Here is a 19,792-nt window from a genome sequence, read left to right as displayed (position 1 = left end):
TGTGTGTGTGTGTGTGTGTGTGGCAGGTAGGAAAATTCCAGGGAAGAGGCAAGATGAGAGTTAATAGTAATTTATGTGATACATATATTTAAATATGTGTGTTTACATGTGTTTTTGTAATAGATGTGATCAAATTCTAATATAGTTCGCAAGATAAAATGAATGTGATAGTTTAATAGTAAACTTACTATCTCAGTGAATTTGTAAGGTATTAAGACTTCTTTTAAAAATTCAGCATTAAAGTTTGGTATAGCTACAACTGAGTAATCTTGAATAAAGCATTGCACATGCGTGTTTTTAAACAAGTAGGAGCAATTATTTTGTGAATATTCAATTTTCTGATGATATATTCATTGTATAAATTTGCTAATTACTTGACCCCATTAAGAAATAGCTTTAGAAGATCATAAGGGATTTATTACATTGCAATAGGAATAATTATTGATTTTTCTCTTACTTTTCTAGGTCATGGAAAATGGAAGATTTGCAAAATACAAATATTTTACCCATGTCATGATCAATAAAACAGATATGTTAATGATAACTAAAAGGTAAATTTCTTTAGCTCAATTCTTTAATGTATATGTTACTTAAAGAAAGCTCTGATTATACCTGTAATTGATGTCTCAACCAGAAGGGAGAATTGGGGAAGAAAAGCCTTTGAAGGGAGGATTAAATAGAGTTATTATAGAAAGCATTTTCATTGCTTTATTTTTCCCCTCCAAATAAGGGAAAACAAGAATAATTTTAAAAGCCTCTTTCTTTTGTAGGTTGGTAAACATATTACATGGAACTTGAGTAATAAAAGTGTTTATTCTAATGTATTAATGACATGAAAGTTTCATCAAATATTGGTTGATAATAGGTTCTGCATAAATTTTTTTTTCTTATAAAGTACCTTATATATTTGACTTTATATCTATTTTATTTTTTCTAATATAAGTATGTTATGCTATAAATTTCCCACTAATATTGCTTAAGCTGCAGCTCACAAATTTGGTTATGATCTATTTTCATTCTCATTGGGTTAAAAATATTTTAAAATTTCATTTGAGATTCTTTGACCCATGGATTATATAGAAGTATCCTAATTTCAAGCATTTCAAAATATTCTTATTTTTCTGTTAATTGGTTTCTAATTTCATCATGATCTGAGAACAAACTTCATAAGATTTCAGTTATTTTAAATTCATTAAGATTTTTTATGACCCAGAATATAGTCTCAGTGAATGTTCTGTGTGCACTTGAAAAGAATGTGTATCCTGATATTATTATATTTTGGATATAAGTGTGATGATTTTCAAAGTGATTTTTTTTTTCCAGTGGGGTATTGTTTGTAACAAAAGGAACATTTGGACAGCTTACATGTGAGTGGCAGTACAGTTTTGATGAGTTTACCAAAGAGCCATTCATTGTTCATGGAAGAAGATTGCGAATTGAAGCAAAGGTACTCTGAATAGATTTTTTTTTTTTAACTTGGAACTGAACTTAGTGCATTGAAATAGTCCTCTTTACTTTTGTAAGTTTCTTCTGTTTTATAGATGTTGCTTTGTCTTCCTATGGCTTTCCTTTATACCTGCTGTTTTATGCAGGTTTAAAGAAAAGAAAAGAAATATGCTACATTGCATGCTATTACATTGACAACAACATTTCCATGTTCTTATTTTATATTCAGTAATATAACCTTACCCTCTCACTGCTGTCCAAGACACCAAAATGAGAAAATCATTTGCATACCTCAAAATCCCTAGCAGTGACATGAGAATAGTTTTCCTTGGAAATCTCACAAAAGGACACTTGCAAAGTAACAGGTGATAGTTGATAGTTCATTCTCTTTTTATAGATATTCTTAGCCGATTCCTATCCCAGTTCAGTCATAATCTTGAAAGCAGAGACCATTTCTTCCTTTATTTTGATTTCCAGCAGCTAGCACAGTGCCTGGCATTGTGTAAAATACAGTGAATTTCTAGTAATTTGATGAATCAATTGAGACTCCATTCTAAATTGAAATTATTGCACTAGGCATTGTAGGATATAGTAGTATATAAGCATAGTAATATAATATGTATATGTGATTAAAAAAAATAATGCATTTGGCCTCAAAGTATGTGTACGGCCACTTTGGCACTGACTGTTTTAGGAAATATTATTACTCAACCGAGGTAAGTTTTGTTTTGAGAGACTTAATTAACTCATGTAAAGTGAAAAGTCTTAAGTTTATATCATAACTTAGATATGCTTAAATGATATCATTATTACCGTATTTTTCGGACCATAAGACGCACTTTTTTCCCCCCCAGAAGTGGGGGGGAAAAGTCCCTGTGTCTTATGGTCCAAATATAGCCTACACATATACTTTAAAAAAAATTTTTTTTTACTTGCCCGGCTCTGTGTGGTCTCTGTGTGCTTACCCGGCTCTAAAATGGTTCTAAATGCTGCTGTTTACAGGGTTGATTACATGTGTTTATGACTGTGATGTTGGGTTTTAATGCACATAAAATATTTTAGGACACTATTTGTTTCAGAATCTTTTTTTCTTCATTTCCCTTCTCTAAAAACTGGTGCGTCTTATGGTCCGGAGCGTCTTATGGTCCGAAAAATACGGTATTCTTCCTGCCTTCCGCTCCTCCTTCCTGCTCCCCTGCTCTCCTTCCTAAGCCACCCTCATCTCTGGGTTCTGCTTTCTTTAGTGGCAGCTTCAATCTTGAGCTGGCTATCTTCTCATGGCAGGATGGCCAGGGGAGCTCCAGGCTTCTCTCCTGGCAGCTCAGCAGAATGAAAGCTTCACACTGGGGCACCTTTGGTCACTGGCTTATTTCCCAAATCAATCCCAGGAAGGAAGGGTCATCTCTGTCTGAAGTGTTGGTGTGAAAGAAGGTGAGAAGGTTACCCAGAGGAGATTCAGAAAGTACTTAAGGGGGTAGTGGCACTGGGCGCAGGCAGGCAGCAGCAGCAGATGTCTTCTGGGCTGGCCTCTGAGCAAAACTGCCCTTCCCCATGCATAGCCAGTGAAGTGCATTTCTCTAGTCTTACCCCCCAGTCCAGAGAGTGCGGGGAGTGGACCAGACATTAGTTCTGGGGGTATGTTAGACCAAATTTTCCCATTGAGAATTTCTCTCAATTCATTCAGAAAATGAAAGGCCCTGTGGCCACCTATGAAATAATGAAGAGTGGCTGTTAGCTTCTGTTCTAGCCCAAACTGCTTTCCTGGCTTTTCCCCATATTTTCTTTTATCTCTTTCCAAGAATAAACTTCTTATCCCCTTGATTTCTCCTCCCTTCTACCTATTCTTGAGGCATTAGACATTGTATTAGCAGTCATTCTTTTTTCTTTCTTTTTTTAACAAAAGAATCTGACTTCTTTTGGAGTCTATATTTGCATGGCTATTGGAATGACTTATAGGAATTGTTAGACTAGTAAAAACCTCCACCTTGCCTTTTCTATGACCAGACCCTTAGTTAATAACGGTAAATACCACCCTCCTCCTCAAGAATTCCATTTCTTCTTTTTGTCTCTCTAATGTTTAGTATGTACATGAGGCAGTTCTCCCTACAGACACTGAAGAGAATACTGAAGGAGCCGAATCAGTTTGGCTCAGTGATAGAGCGTCGGCCTGCAGACTGAAAGGTCCCGGATTCGATTCTGGTCAAGGGCATGTACCTTGGTTGCGGGCACATCCCCAATGGGGGGTGTGCAAGAGGCAGCTGGTCGATGTATCTCTCTCATCGACGTTTCTAACTCTCTATCCCTCTCAATTCCTCTCTGTGTAAAAATCAATAAAATATATTTAAAAAAATAAAAAATATATATTTTTTTTTAAAAAAAAGTCCTGAAGGAGTGCAAAATTTGGAAGACTATCATTTAGGATCTTGGACTTAGCTACATTCTTATTCAATGAATGCTTCAAAATGCCAGAAGTTACATGGATACATACAAATATGCACACAACCCCATAAACATATGTTTGCATATGTTTAAACATATGTGTATATTATTTTTCAGCTAAAATCATCATTATTCCATGGCCAGATATCAAGAATCATCTAAAAGTTTTTTGGAGGGGAAGAACAGTGGCACTTCTCCCAGACTTACCTCCTTCCCATCCTTTGTTTTAACCCTTTATAGCTTTAACTATAACATCACACCTAAGGCTTTTTAACTTAGGTTTAGGAATAATGGATGTGTTAATGTTTAGTCTTTTCTTTTTTCCATTTGTCTTTGATTCTTCTTGATTTCCCATTCTTGACTTCTTTTTTTAAGGTGTGTGATTTGTGTAAAATGGATACTTGAAGCAACAATTTTTAAAACTACATGCCATTTATCATATTTCTACAACTGGTTTTTCATTTTTAATGAAGTCACTTATTCTGTTTATAGGAACGGGTGAAGTCTGTATTCCATGCCAAAGAGTTTGGAAAAATAATTAACTTCAAGACCGCAGAGGATGCTAGGGTAAATATAACAGATCTTTTACATAAACAGCAGCTTTGCTTTTCATAGTCCTAGAAGCTGGACTGTTTCTAAGGCAGAAAAGTTTTGTTTGTTTTTAGTTATATTCTTTTGCTTTGACTATTTTAATATATGTGACTAGATAATATTTCCCCAAAGCTACTTTTCATTAGATTGAATTCAACACGCCTACTTGTTTTTTTATGTCAAATGGCACCATCTGATTTTAAATCCTAACTGTAATACTTGTGAAGAAGTCAAACAAAGTAAGTTTCATTCTAATGCTAATCTACCAGCTCCAGCAGGAAAGGATGTCCCACACTGTAGATTTCTCCTCTGTGAAGCTATGGTGATTTAAAAATAATTATTATAGCCTGGCACCTAGCAGAAGGAGCCAAACCTGCAGACAGAAAATCCAGGTCTGATTACAGGTTCTGATCCTTCTTGACCGTGGCACCTTGGGGAAGTCGTTTAACCTCAGTTGCCGAAAAATATGAATGATGTGAGCTGAAAAGCCTTGTGCATATTTTAGGGGTTTTGGCAGTTACAAGGAGGTGTACTGTCAAGGAAAGGAAGATTACGGACTGATTATCTACCTAGTTAATCAAACTAAGTTGCTGTTTATGATACTGAATTGTACTCTGTGTCATGAAATTTATAATAAGAACACAAGGCTCCTTTACTGAATCCCTGGGCCTCCTATCCTCACAGTGCATTGGTCCTGACTGGGTGTTGACTATTTACCAGTTCACTCTCACATCTGGGCCCCAAACGAGTAACCTCGGACCATTTAGCATGTGCTATGCAATTTTCTATCCAGACATTGGGATACAAGGCCACACTGCCATACTATCAGTAGATAACTGAAAGGGGAAGAAAGTGACTAGAGCCTCGATATGTCTGTTGTTTGGGACAGGGAGACAGACCAGAGAATGATAACAGTGTGACTTTGAGGCCATCTTTCATATTGCTGTAGAGCATTACCACCTATTTCAGTTTTTCTGCAATAAGTTTTCCATGCAATCTCTGTCACCATGTGTTTTTGTTCCAGAAGGTTTGTTTTTAATCTTCCTGCTCTGCTGGAAACATCCAGGAAAGGCTACTGAGTCAGTTCTCTTTCTCTCCTTATCCTAGAGCTATTCCCACTAGGTTCTTCTTAAGGTAAAGAAGCACTGATACCATACTAGGATGATCCGTGTCACCTCCAAGGCTTTTATCTGTCACACGAGCCCAGTGATTATAGACATTATTGATAGAAAGGTTTGCATTACATATGTGTTTTATTTTTGTGATTTCAAACCTTTCAAAATAGAAAACTATTGATATATTATGAGAACACCTGCAGTGCTCAAGGATGTTGCTATGCTCCTCCTACCCACTGTAGAATATATAATTATTCTTAATCAGTAGAATTCTGTATATGGAATCATGAAGGTTGTGGCACAGAATTGGGATAGGTTGGAAGCAATTTTGCATAGGTAATTTGCGCACTGCTTGAGTTAGCCCAGCTGCCAGATTACCATTTCTCTCAGGATGGTTTATTTTTCTTTTCTTATTCTAAAGATGAACATTCCAGTTCAGTGACCTTAAAACAATATTATTCTTACTGTTAAATAAAAATCATTGCCATTGATCCTAAACCATCTGGGCCATTTAAGTGAGTTAATGATCTCTTACACAAGATAAATTGAATTATTGGCTATGATAATATACCTAATGAAACTGGAAAGCCCACTTTTATATTTCCATTCAGTACATTTTGAGTTTCATTACAAGTTCATAGAAGTAAGCATATGTTGATTTATTTCCTCACAACAGTGGATCCTCACAAAGCTAGAAGAAGCAAGAGAACCTTCCCCGACCCTCTGATGGAGAACACTGCCCGAAGACACAGTGATTAATCCTTACAGCTTCTACCATGTACAGTCCTAAACCTATTTGGGAACCATAGTTCAGAAGTAATTTTAAGTACATAAAATATATGTGTTTATATCGGTTAGAATCAGGTAAAACAGCTATGTGATTAAAATATTTCAACTCATCTGGTTTTCTAACTTGAATCATGCATTGTGTTAAAATTCTAATTATTTTATAAGAGAAACATTTTAAAAATAAATCTTAAATATCTGCTCCAGTGATTCTCTGCACTGGTGGAGAAATTGCCTATAGTTAGCCTTCATATGGAACTAAAATTAATGTTCCGAGTTTACACTTTAAACTTCTCTCATGCTTACTTCCAACTCCCTGAATAAGTGGTGGGAGTGATCAAATCAGTGATCAAATCAAACATTGCCTCAGTGGTATCAAGAGAACTTTAGTGGTGATTTCTTTAAAAACATGTTCTTTTTACAGATAAATATTTTGATAATATTTTCCTTATTTTTATAAAGCATAGGTTTGAACTGTACTTCAAATACACAGCATGGATATAAAAAACAATTGTTTTATATCTAATACTGATTGAATAATATCCTTTCAAGCCTTATCTTGAGAAAGGCTTGTAAAATGAGAGTCAGACACCTAAAGAGAAAACCCTCCTCAGAGCTCTGACGCCTTAGAAATAGTTTCTCAGGTCATCTCCTGAGGAGATGGTTTAGCCAGCTCATATTTTTGATAGATTGCCACTTTAAAGGAAAATTCTGAAGCCTTAACAACACCCACTTTCTACTCACTGATCAATGATGAAATAAACAAAATTCCCACCACCTTAAGTAGTAATTATGCTTCAGACCAGATAACCGCTCTCACAATATAGTATGCACCCTACAGTCTAACCCAGGAACCTGTCCTGTTGGTAACAGATTGAAAATTTACAGTTTGCTTTCTCTACAGTTACTCAAATGAGAATAATTATTTCAAATGTATAGCTCGTCAGAACAAAAATCATTAGAAAAATAATATTATTGGGCTTTCTCAAGTGAAAGAAGATGAATGTGTTTGTGAATCATGAAAAGAGTGACACAGTGTCTTATTTAATTATTAAATAATACAGAGTATTTGATGCATGTTGTATGTGCCATGAAATTGTTATAAATTGTTTTTGGATTAGAGACTTGTGAAATGCTCCTCAGATTCCTCAAACCCTTCGCTTTGTTGTAAAAGCTAAAATAAACAGCATGCCAAACCGTAATTATATGTATTCCTGACCAAATCCTGCTACTCACTACTATTGATTTCCCTCTTATTATAACAATGCATTGTTTATTATCAATAGTTTTCTCCAGAATGTATTTTTTCTTTGTTGAACATAAATTGAATCGAAAGATGACAAATTTCAAGTCACGTGATACTGTGTGATCCCTTGATGACACATTTTCTCTGTTGCTGAGCTCTTCTGATTCTGCAGATATTAGAATTAAACCTGAGAGCAGAGGTAGTCAGAAATCCCAGCAGGTTGTCCTCCTCCGCAGTACTGCTCTCCCGAGTTCCATTCAGTTCCATTAGCCAAGTTCCTCATTACCTACTCCAGTTTCATGATTTTATTCTCAGAAAAAAAAATTCAGGCCCATAACTCCTTGGTTGCCCCATGATAAAGGGCAGAAGCCTAAAAGAGTCTTCGGGTGCCCTCAGGAGGACAGCAGGCGTGGGTCCTGTAACTGTCATCCTTTGCAGAGCCAGTACACCACTTCTGTTCCCTCACCAAGAGGAACCTCCAAATGTCTTCTCTTACTCTCTCTCACCAGTCCTCTGCCTGTCACCACTTCCTGTCCCTTCTTATGTTCCTAAAGTAGAAAGACCCACAATGTCAAGAACAGTCGTTTTCCAATTGTCTTAGATTGTTCTTATGGAAACAGTAGATCTGATGCATCATCTTTTTAGCATTTTTAACACTTTACAATTATGTATTTATTTCTATATTCTCTTTTTCATTAATGTTATAGAGTCTATAATCTTATTATATTTGAAAACAATGTCCTGAATTATACTTTACTACACTTAATGTCTTTCTATTTGAAAACTTTAAGCTTGTTGTTTGGTAGTTTGAGTTCTATAAACTTGTTGAGAATGTTAAGCTTGTTGTTTAGTAGTTGCTATGGAATGAAGTCCTGAGTTTTAGATCATTTCTCTCTTTGTATTATGTGTCAGCTGTGGCTCCAGGTCCTCAATTCTAGTCCAGCATATATTCTGGTCCGTGGTTGTTGTATGATACCCAAGGCAGAGTTCGGTTCTCTGCCAACTCTTCTCCAGAAAGCTGTGATTATTAGAGATAACAATGTTGATTTCTGTTACAAAAAGAAGCTTGTGATTTCCTCACTTCTACAAAATACTTTTTGAACCAAAGAACATGTGCACGTCTCCAAAAGCTCCCCTATTACAGTGTGTCAACTGTTCCTTCCCAAGTGAGATGTGTTTCTCATCATCTGTGTAGTACAGCTGAATTACTTTCTGGACCCTTCCCTGCCCCTTTCTCCTCTACAGCCCTAATCCATTCCAACTATCCTGTGGCCTCAAATTAGTAAGAATTTTTTTTTTTTTAACATTTTCTATCAGTTATTTCTCTCATTTTTTTTTTTTTTTTCCTGATGGGAGTAGCGGTGTTATTATCCCAGTGATCACATATGCACCCATAGAAATATCCTCTACATAGTGTCCTATTTCTGTTTGGTACACAATGAGGAGACACAGTGCTGACTTTTCTGCACCTTAGTTATCCAGTCTATTGACCCTTCAGGCCAAGCCAGAGCCCTGTACAAGGAAGACTGGGAGAAGGTACTGGGTCAGTTTGCCGGTAGGAGTTGGAAGGTGTGTGCTGAACACCCTGAAAATGGAAGTAGCCATGCAGGATGGGTGTTTTGTGTGCCAGCCAACACCATTCAGAGAAATCTGTTCAGGTTCCAGGGCCATTACTTTTTACCTTTTCTCAAGATCAACCAACATCCTCAAGGGCACTGTTTTTCAAACTACAAATCTTAACCCATTAGTGGTTCATGAAATCAATTTAACAGCTCAAGCCCTGAATATTTCAAAAGTGGAATAGAAAAGAGAGCAGAGTATGGAGCAAGATCAATCATTGTTTCCAAAATATTGTTTTGGTTAAATACTCTATATACTATGTATACTAGGTTGCAATATAAAATGTTATTTCCTATTCTGAATTTCAGTTTAAAAAAAAAACAACACTAAAAAATGAAAACCTTGGAGGCCATTGCTATAGGAGGTGCATGCTGGCCAGTGATTGTTGAAACATTCGGACTGTGTGGAGCCTGATCTCAGATAGGCTCAGAGCCACAGCTCAGAGAGCGCTCTTGATCTCTAGAGAGAGAAGGATAGCTCTTGTTTTGGTTTATAAAATGTTTTCCTTTCATGGTGGGTAAAACCAGGCAGCAGTGGGACCAGAAAAAAGCATAGAAAAGTTTGATCTACAAATAGCACCCAAAAAGGCCACAGGATATTAACTTGATGCATTTCAGCCTCTCCTACCAAGCATTTTACTAGGAGTGGGGACAGAGGTTCTCCTTTGAATTTGCTTCATCTGCTAGTACCTTTTCTCAGATTCATCATACAGGTAGCAAAGGCTCTTAAAAATAAGGAGTTTATACATAGGTTACATTCTTCTGGGGCCAAACTTCTCATTCACTGGAGGGTGCTTAAAAATGCCAATGCAATTTAGCTAAAAATAATTGGATTTCCTCATTTCTGTAGGATTCAAATAGGAAATGTAGATAACCTGCATTCCTTATGCAGTATTCAGTACAAAATTTATTCGTCCTGATTTTCTTCGGTGCTACCCTGTTATCACTTAGAGCTCCTTTCCATATTCTCAAGGGAACCATTTACCCTCTTGGCCACGCCTTTGAAATGATGCCTTCTTGCTAATGCTAACCTAATCAAGTAGGCGTTAATTCGTTAAATGTTTTATTATTCTTATCTACATTTTTTTATAATTGGCTTTTAGTGCAGCTATTAGTGCAGACTTTCCCCTCTCCCCTTCCCCCCCCCCCCCTCCCCACCACATCACTTTTCTGCCACAATTGGTATAAAGAAGTACTTGTTTCAGGGCTCTCCTGAAAGCAGCTCAGCACACATACTGAGAAGTGCTGGATCTTATGTGAGTGTTACTTGCCCTTGAGTTGGCTCTGCCTCATGGTGACTCTGAATGAGTGATATCCACAGCCTAGGCAGCCCTGCTCAGCTCCTGTAGATTCCTGCCCATGGCTTCTTTTGTGCAGTCAATCTGCCTACTTGTTCTTCCTCTTTTCCTGCTGCCTTCTTTTTCCCCAGCATCAGTGTTTTTTTCCAAAGAATCCTTCCTTCTCGTGATGTGCCCAAAGTAGGACAGTCCTACACTATTACAGACCTCCTTCATGTTTCTTTACTTGAAGCAATTTTCACTTTATTGCCTCCTTGGTAAAATAAATTGTTTTATATCATTTTTTAAAGTTTTACTTTAAAATTAACAGATTCGTTCTTTTTTAAAAGCATTATAACATTTTCCAAAAAAAATATAATTTGGGTTACCCAAGGAGCTATATGAGAGGTATAACTTCAAATTTTATCTGTTGGTGTTTAAATTCTTTTTATACAAATTTTTATATTATAGTTTAACATCTGCTATGATAGACTTCTATCAACCTGCCACTGAACACCATTCATTTAGTATTGCTCTGCTCCCTTAATATGTTCCTCCTAAGGTGTCCTTGCAACAAGAAACCCTGTGTGAGTAGTATAATAAAAAGTCTAATAATCATAACCATACTTAAAGTAGAACATGTTGGAAAACCTCAACATTTTTCAATATGCTATCATGCCACCAGCATCCCATTGGCTACCCCAAGATTACAAATTTGGGGACTGAAAAACATCCAAGTGAAAATGTAGATGACATTGAAATGTTCTCACTGGCAATAATTTCATATCCATACTCTCAAACTATGAGAAATTGTATGGGGGGCTTGTTGCAGGGTCAGATAGATTGATTGTCATAGACGTTTAAAAATAGTCATCTTTGGATGTAAATATGTATATTACATATAAAAATGAATTTTTCAGGGAATGTACACTTTAAAACTTTCTTATTTTTATATTAACCAAACAGTGCTTCTTTGGAATGCTTATTCTTTGGTAAAAATATGGTCATTGATGATGATAATTTGTTTATTAAATAGCTATTTCTGTATCTGCAGTATTTCCTCCACTCTTGTGTTCCTTATCCCTTTTATGTGGGCTCCTGGCCCAGTTGCCTGTTACACAGTCTCTACTTTGCTTTTGTGTATTCTGATAAGATAGCTTATAAACACAAATGTTTACAGTGAAGTTCTTCCTTTTGAAATTGGTGTCTTCTCCCTTCCCGTTGGCTTTGCTCACTAATGACTAATTTTTCTAAATAATAATTATTCCTTGTTATTGGTAGAATTAAATTGCTTGGTCAGGTGATTGCCTGGTTTAATTATGTATATCATTTTTAAATAAATTAAGTCAAATAAAGATTTCTGATTTTTCAGCCCTCCTCTGTTTTTAGTTAACTGGATCAAACTAGAAACATTACCAATAATCTTTTCCTTGCCTACCTAAACTCTACCCTTTGGGGTGGGGGAGGAGCCTAAATAAGAGTGGACATATAATAGATTGCCAAGCTCCTGATTTTTTAGTCAAAGCCAGCAACAGCATCCAGCCCAGCATGATTGTTGCTGACCAAAAGCTTGAAAGTATCAAGACTGTGCCTCTCAACCTCAGAAAACTTCAAATGGCTCATTTCCACAGTAAGTATTGAATATCTTCTGAAAGAAGGACTAGGAGGGAATTTTCTTCCTGCAGAATTAATATTGACATAAATAGTTAGTTCACCTCTGATATGGAGAGTTCAGCCTTTTCCTTACTTAAAGAAAATTCTTCACTCCCTTTGGTTACGATTTATTTGACAGCCCTCCTGCAATTAGAAGTGATCGAAAGCCATCATCTTCTTGCATGCTTTGTCAGCCAAAGGTAAGTTAAAAATAACAATAACTCAATGCTAGAAAGTGCCTTACATTTTTTGAATTCCCCTCATTACTGATTCTCTTGAGCCCTTTTCCTATTAGTTGGGCAATCGGAAGCAGTTCATGATGTTTAGTGCATGGTGCCTACTCCCCTCCTTGTACCCAGCATTGTCTTGCTTCTTGTTTATGTTTCTAGACATTTTTAAGAGCTACTTTCCCATATTTGTTCTCTCATGCAAATTTTCCTGGTTATTTCTGGGCCTTTACTATTCCAAATAAAACTTTTACATCAGTTTCTCAGGTTTCACAAAAACTCTTGCATTTGCATTCATTTCCTGAAGTTTATAAAGCTTAATGCTGCGACAGTAGAATCACTTGCTATCAGCATAAATCCTGTCTCTCCCAACATTGATGCTCTTGCCTTCAATAGCCTCCCACTTGGAAGAGCTCCAGCAGAATGAGAACCTGGCTGCCCTAACCGTTCTGGGAACACCAACACACTGTTCCATAGCACACCTCACTAATCTGGTATGTTTTGTAGACTGATTGGAAATTGTACGTGTGATACCCTCAACCCCACCTGATGTTCTAGTGTGTGTGTGCACACCTTCAAGTGAAAAGCAGAAATATCTTGGGCCTTTGGTGTGAAGTACTCTTCACTTTCCAGGAGATTCTGCTGCTTCTTTTCTGAGGCAGCTACTCAGGGAATTCTGACGGTAACATGATGAATGAATACAGGCTTGTCCTGAAAAGGAACAGATATGCCACCCCAAAATATGCCTCTTTGGACTAAGGATTTTTTTAGCTGATTATTTTTAAGAAACAGTAAACACAGCTTTGAAAACCTAGTAGATGTTATCATTTTGTAAGAGAAATTTACATTTATAAGAGAAATCTCATTTATAAAGGTGTCTCCCTCTCTGTACCTGAAGGAAGATGACTATAAATCAAGAAACTCTTACCAGTGGAGAAGGCTCCAATTTAAATCTGTGTACCAACCTCACCCTTGTTTACCATGCTTTTCCCAGTAACCTCCCTTAACTGGCCTCCCCCCACCCACACACACATCTTTCTTGTGTCTTCAGCTGAAGAAAGTATTTAAGGAGATGGCTTGGGGAATTTTCAGGGATTTACTCAATTTTCCCAGGTATCTCTCATGTATAAAGAAGTTATGGCTAGCAACACAGGGGTACATTATTAAACTTCTGTTTTTCTCCTGTTAATATCTCTCTCTCTCTCTCTCTCTCTCTCTCTCTCTCTCTCTCTCTCTCTCTCTCTATATATATATATATATATATATATATATATATATATATATATATATATATATATATAATTGATTTTTTTACAGAGAGGAAGAGAGAGAGAGTTAGAAACATCAATGAGAGAGAAACATGGATCAGCTGCCTCTTACACATCCCCTACTGGGGATGTGCCGGCAACCAAGGTACATGCCTTTGACTGGAATCTAACCTGGGACCTTCAGTCCGCAGGCTGACACTCTATCTACTGAGCCAAACCTGTTTCGCTATTCTATCTTTTATTAGGCAGGGATGGGGTCTCAGTCAAGATCTAAAAGGGTAAGGAGAAATCATTTTTCCTTACAGTTTGGCAACTGATGATGGGACCCGCTGAGATGCCACTCTTGCTCTGGAGCCTACAGAAGCAACCTTCAAGTCCACTCTCCCAAATCTCTCTACTGCCCCATGGAGAGAGGACGGAAAAAATCACCTGTTCTTCCCATAATTTAGGTAAGCAGGAAACAATATTTGTATGAACTAGTCGCTTGGGTATAAATTCTGGTAAAGATTGTATTATACTCTTGTTTTCTATTGATTCCTCTCCTCCCAGAGAAGTTTTCTGTTATCTCTGTCTTTTGAGTCGTCATAAGGAGGAAAACCATAGGCCAGATGAGGTTTTCCTCCTGTCTTAAGCTTGGCATTTTGACCAGTTCAAAAATACTCTGTGGTCTCCACCAGCCAGAGATGCCAGTATGGGCTTGTGTGTCCGATTCCCAACTGAATAGGCTGGGAATGAGACACACCATATGGTAAGCATTATCCTCTTGGTCCCACAGTGCCAGCTCTCAGGAGAGTTTACAACGTCTTATGGAGTCCCAGTCCACAATGGGCCTTTTTGTCTCTGGGAGTGAACTTTCTGGATCTTGTGAGGGCTGCATCTTTGAAACCTCTTTAGGGGTGCCTCTTGTGTCCATGGTTAAGTCATAAAAAAGCTTATTGATTTTAGTTGCTATTGAAATTAATATACTATTGAAGATCCTATTTATCAGTGGCTAGATGATGGGTCCTTTAAATTGAAGAGACTTCTAAAAACATTTTAGAGAGTTCACTTTCTAAGCATTTGCCTTATTGGTACCTATGGAATGAACAAGTTGAGAAGAGGACATGAAAGAGTATGGCATTCAGCTTTAGGGACTTTCATAACAAGATGAAATTACACTTTCAGGAGATCCTACAAGATTTAGAAAAGAGATCAGTGGCCATTCAAAGCCCACTCACAGGAGCCTTGATGGGCTGCTCAGGGGTGTTCATCCCACCCATGATTATACTGTAGCAGACAAGCCAGCCAGCTCCTAGGGAAATGACCTCACAGAGGAAACAGAGGATTAAAATGTCTCCCAGACCCTTCTAAAAACCACCAGGAAATGGATCAGCTGGAAGGCAATGTTCAGGAACTGGTAGAAACAATAATGGAGGCTTTCCCCCCTAAAGTGAGTTGGTACAAGGTTGAATTTGTACACTTATAAAGGAGAGCATTTGGAGGCCTTCAATGCTTTATACAAACCCTATGTAGTCATACTATTGTACATTACACCCTGAAATTTCAGAACATAGGACTCTTTTATTTCCATTTTAGAATAAAAATTTTCTCCCCACATAAAGAAGCCAATTGAAGATAATATAGTTGGATGGGCAGGTCAGCCCCAAGGTATTTTTCAGGCTCACCCAATTTTTTGAGGAATTGGAAGCAACTGTATTTGTCTTACAAATCTTTACCAAACCAGAAAGGCAATTCTATAAGCAATCCAGAGCCCACCTATCCTTACCAATTCTAAAAACTCTCCATCTCAAATGTTTGTAGACATTGTAAAAGATTGGGTCACGGCTAACAGAATTGTCATGCCCCTTTGAAGAGGAAAAAAATTAAAGGGTAATGACACTAGATATCTAATAATGGAAACACACCTGATTTATGGTTAAAATTTTGTAACAGTAGCAACAAGGTTTCTGTGTTTGTCTGTCTATACATTTATGTATGTCTATATATGTATATTGTCAATGTGTGATATTTTTCTATCTCCAGATGGTATGGCAAAATTAATTTGTAAGAAAGTTCAATTAATTTGGCTTAAAAACGTGCACTTACATGAAACTAGAGGCCTGGTTCACATGGGTAGGGTCCCTCAGCCTGGCTGGCAATCAAGGCTTATCTGGGGCCAGCTGGCTAGGCCAGAAGGAAAGGGAGGTGGAGCCACGGGAGGTTGACTGGCCAGCCCCCCAATGAGGCCTATGTGGGGGTCCTGCCGGCTCAGGGGAGGGACCACGGGAGGTTGGCCTTCCAGCTCCCCCTATTGGGGCCCAGGGGGAGGGACCATGATAAGTTGGCCAGTGGGAGGAGAGAGGGGCCAGGGGCCACAGGAGATTGGCTATAGGGGCACACTGACCACCAGGGAGCAGCCCCTGGTGGTCAGTGCGCTTCATAGCAACCAGTAGACCAGTCATTTTGGTTGTAATGGTTGCTTAGCCTTTTATATAGAGAAAGGCCTGTTGCACAAAATGTGTGCACGAGGTGGGGTGTCCCTCAGCCCAGCCTGCACCATCTCCAATCTGGGACCCCTCTAGGGATGTCCGACTTCCTGTTTAGGCCCAGTTTAGTGGGATCAGGCCTAATCGGGCAGTTGGACATCCCTCTCACAATCCAGGATTGCTGGCTCCCAACTGTTTGCCTGCCTTCCTGATTGCCCCTAACCACTTATGCCTGCCAGCCTGATTACCCCTTAACCACTCCCCTGCAGGCCTGGTCACCCCTAACTGCCCTCCTCTGCAGGCCTGATCACCCCAACTTCCCTCCTCTACCATCCTGGTCACCCCTAACTGCCCTCCCCTGTAGGCTTGATCATCCCCAACTGCCCTCCCCTGCTGGCCATCTTATGGTGGCAGGATCTTTGACCACATGGGGGCAGCCATCTTGTGTTGGAATGACAGTCAATTTGCATATTACTCTTTTATTAGATAGGATAAGTATTTCTAGACTCTCAGAAATAAGAAAACTTACCCAAATGGTTTCTAATATAATGATCTGAGTAAGTATTCTATAAATTAAGTTGGTTTAAATAAAATGAGTATGTGTTTAGATTTGTCAGAATTGGATATAATGCAGACATACAACTTTTATACCACCAGGGTTTATTAGTCAAATAGGAAATACACGGAAACTCCTTAGAGAAAACTGGATACTTTCGTTGTGGCTTTGAGATGCAAATTTTCTACCCCCATCTTCTTTAGGACCTGAGAGCCAACTCTTTGAAATACAAATTTTCTTTTCATCTGAAGAAAAAAAAACTATTTAGAAATTTTCAGGAGTAATCTAAATATGATTTTTAAGACCAAGTGAATTAAATAGATGTAAGTGCAATGAACTTTAAATAATTAGGAAGTTTTAAAACACATGTCTACTTTAAAGTAGCTTCCAAATCTTTCTGGTAACTTGAACCCTTAAAATTTTGCTAAATGATGGAAATTCATTCAATATGTAGATCACTTTCAAATAAGATAAAGTACTGAAATATGACTTACGGAATATAATTTCATCTACTCTTGGCTTCTTATTACAAAGAAACTAAAACTTTCTGGGTCTGTGAGTAAACATGTCTTGTGCTACAATGAACAATTGTACTACAACAAAGCACATGCTTCTAGAAATTAGAAGTGCTAAGAAATTTGCCAATCTACATAATGTTGGTATGTAGCAGTTCAAAATTGCTAACTTCTTGGCTTTCAATAGAAATGAAGATTTCAAAGGTTGAGAATTCTATTGTAATTAGTATATGTAATAAAAACTGTAGAACTAGTAAGGGCAACATCTCTGCACGGAAAGTAAGATGTGTTTTTGGTTTAAAAAATGTACTAGGTACAGAGATGAATTTTTGTTAAGTGAAAGAGAGTAGTTTTTCCCAAAATATAACCTGCTGTTTCAAAATTGCAAAAAGGAGAATAAAGGACAAAATAATGGATTATAGAAAGTTTGGAAGTGAGAGAAGGAACCTTGTGTTATTAAGGTAGCTAAAGTGGGATTAATTTATTATAAGGGTTTAAAGATAAGCTTTAATATTAATATTGTACTTAATTTAAAACTGAAACTTTATTTTGTTCCATCTGCTCACAGGATTGTCTTTTACTGTTGGTCTGCTCCTGATAAAATATTATGAAGGGTTTTCTACTTTTATGTAATTTGCCTAAGAAAGCAAAGATTTTGTGTTAGTTTACTAAAACAATTGTGTGCTTCATGTTACCTTTATTACCCAGTTTTTGATTATTTAAGAAAACCAAGTCTTCTCAATAGTAAGAGCTAAGTTTTTCTCATGACTGTGTAACTTTGGTTAAATAGGTAATTAAGTATCCTATATAATAAAAGCCTAATATGCAAATTGTCCCCTTGACCAGGAGTTTGACCTCTCGCTATGATGTGTGCTGACCAGCAGGGGCAATGTGGAGCATGGCAAGTGTCAGCTGTGCAGCACTGACAGTGGGCAGCAGTGGAGGCGCTGCCAGCCCTGATGGACACCTATGAGAGCGGGACTGAGGTGGGATGGTGGATCAGGTGAGTGGGCAGCGCCAGGCCAAGGCAGGAATGAGTGGGGGGGGGGGGGGGAGAAGGGGCAATGTGGCAAAGGGGGCCTGATTCCTCCACAGATAACTACAGGGGTTAGGGCCACCACCTGGCTCCCAGGTGCTGAGGGAGCTGGGTGGGGCGGTGGGGAGCTCGGGACCCAGCCCTGATATGTCCTAGTATAATGTTATCACTTGTAACTCTAGGTATTATGATAAAATGTAATGTATGTCACAGAAACAACCAAATGTTTTCAGCTCTTTATGGCATTTTAAAATCTTTTGCCATCTATAGAAAGTATTGTTTTGCTTTTGCAAAAGTGTTTCTTCAGGGAGATCCATGGAAAGGACTCGGAAAAGTACAGGTTTCTGATAACTTTCAGATCATACCATTGAACTGGGTAAGAATTAACCAAGAATATTTTAAGGAAAAAGTGGATTTGTAAAACTCCTCACAAAATATCAAGATCAATGCAAATTTATTATCTGGGACTGAATGAAAGAATAAGGATTATATTTTTTTATAACTTTTTTAATGTTTTGTTTTTCCAGATTGAAGGAAACTTCTTCCTTTTCTCCTAAACCATCTGTGACTTACACCAATTTGGTAAGTAACCCTTTGTGAACAAGATGAAACAATTACTTATTTAGCTACCTGATTCCCCAGAATTAGGAAATTCTGAGTATGAATTCTTGTTTTCACGAGCACATATTTTTTGTGTTAAGTTCAATAAGATTCTGTTCTCCTTGTGAAAGGACACAATTGAAAACAGTGGTTTTAGTACCAAGACTTTGACTAGAACATCATATTTGAAAACGTGTACAGAATCATGCATGACCAGGCAGTTTTAAGGAGTTTTAATTGAGTCCCTTGGAAAAGCTTCCTGGCACCTTGCTTACTGGGCTCCTGTCAGCCTTATTGGGTAAGAAATGATGGTCACTTTCTGGCAGGTGCAGGAACATCAGGATATATTGGAGATCTTGAGAAGAGAGGAAACCCAGACATATAGATTATTGCAGGTGAAATTTGAGACCAAGACCTTGGCTTCCTAGCATTGAGAGGATTTTAAAAAGTCCTATCTGAGATTCCTTATGAAAAGTTCCAGCAAAGCAGATTTTTAAATGCCTGTATCTGGTCAGTCACTATTCTTGGTGCATTTATTTCGCAAACAAATTAAACATAGGGATAATGATTATGGAGAGAAAAATGATGCTTCAGTAGAAACTATAACACATCTTGGGATGTCTGATTCTAGTCCTGCTAACTGTCTGAGGTTTTGTTTTCTACCTGTAAACTGGGCTGGATCCTGAGTTCTAGTTTCCTCAGGTAATCTGGCTACAACTCTACAAATTAGCATTTCCAATCCCCCCACCCCAACTCTATTGACTTGGAATCACTAAGAACAAATTTTATGAAATTCCTAGAAATCTGATATGCCAATGACTCCTGTTTGGACACTTCCGTGCTTGTGCGGGCCACTCATAAAGTTGACAGAATGCCTGGTGGCATCGGAGACATTCAAACTAAAAAAGATGCTTCATCTAGAAACCTACTGACTGGCTCAGACTGAGTTTATA

General features: G+C 37.8%; 1 protein-coding gene and 2 long non-coding RNA genes across 5 annotated transcripts in view; 2 read left to right on the top strand and 1 right to left on the bottom strand.

The window, feature by feature from the left end:
* VPS13A (vacuolar protein sorting 13 homolog A) overlaps window positions 1-11,890 on the top strand; it is a 170,303-nt gene extending 158,413 nt beyond the window's left edge. For 2 of the 3 annotated variants that reach the window (XM_036433730.2, XM_045580099.1), the window contains exons 69-72: window positions 466-551; window positions 1,324-1,447; window positions 4,378-4,452; window positions 6,268-11,890. In XM_036433730.2, the coding sequence (XP_036289623.1) occupies window positions 466-551; window positions 1,324-1,447; window positions 4,378-4,452; window positions 6,268-6,318 (336 nt within the window). In that variant the 3' untranslated portion in view covers window positions 6,319-11,890. Of the gene's footprint in view, window positions 1-465; window positions 552-1,323; window positions 1,448-4,377; window positions 4,453-6,267 lie in introns of those variants that run through there. The other variant, XR_006741281.1, reaches the window with a different exon arrangement.
* On the bottom strand, window positions 8,167-13,212 carry LOC123652138. Its single transcript, XR_006741283.1, has 2 exons — window positions 10,401-13,212; window positions 8,167-10,370 (listed from the first exon to the last, which is right to left on the bottom strand). It is a non-coding gene; the product is annotated as an uncharacterized LOC123652138 (long non-coding RNA).
* Window positions 13,213-13,906: 694 nt separating this feature from the next.
* LOC123652136 lies at window positions 13,907-19,379 on the top strand. Its single transcript, XR_006741279.1, has 3 exons — window positions 13,907-14,415; window positions 17,772-18,206; window positions 18,767-19,379. It is a non-coding gene; the product is annotated as an uncharacterized LOC123652136 (long non-coding RNA).
* Window positions 19,380-19,792: the final 413 nt, after the last annotated feature.

This window comes from Pipistrellus kuhlii, unplaced genomic scaffold, assembly GCF_014108245.1.
Source record: "Pipistrellus kuhlii isolate mPipKuh1 unplaced genomic scaffold, mPipKuh1.p scaffold_m20_p_12, whole genome shotgun sequence".
In the NCBI taxonomy this organism is placed as follows: domain Eukaryota; kingdom Metazoa; phylum Chordata; class Mammalia; order Chiroptera; family Vespertilionidae; genus Pipistrellus; species Pipistrellus kuhlii.
The sequence above is the reverse complement of the archived record's forward strand: the minus strand, read 5'-3'. Positions and strand labels throughout refer to the sequence as shown.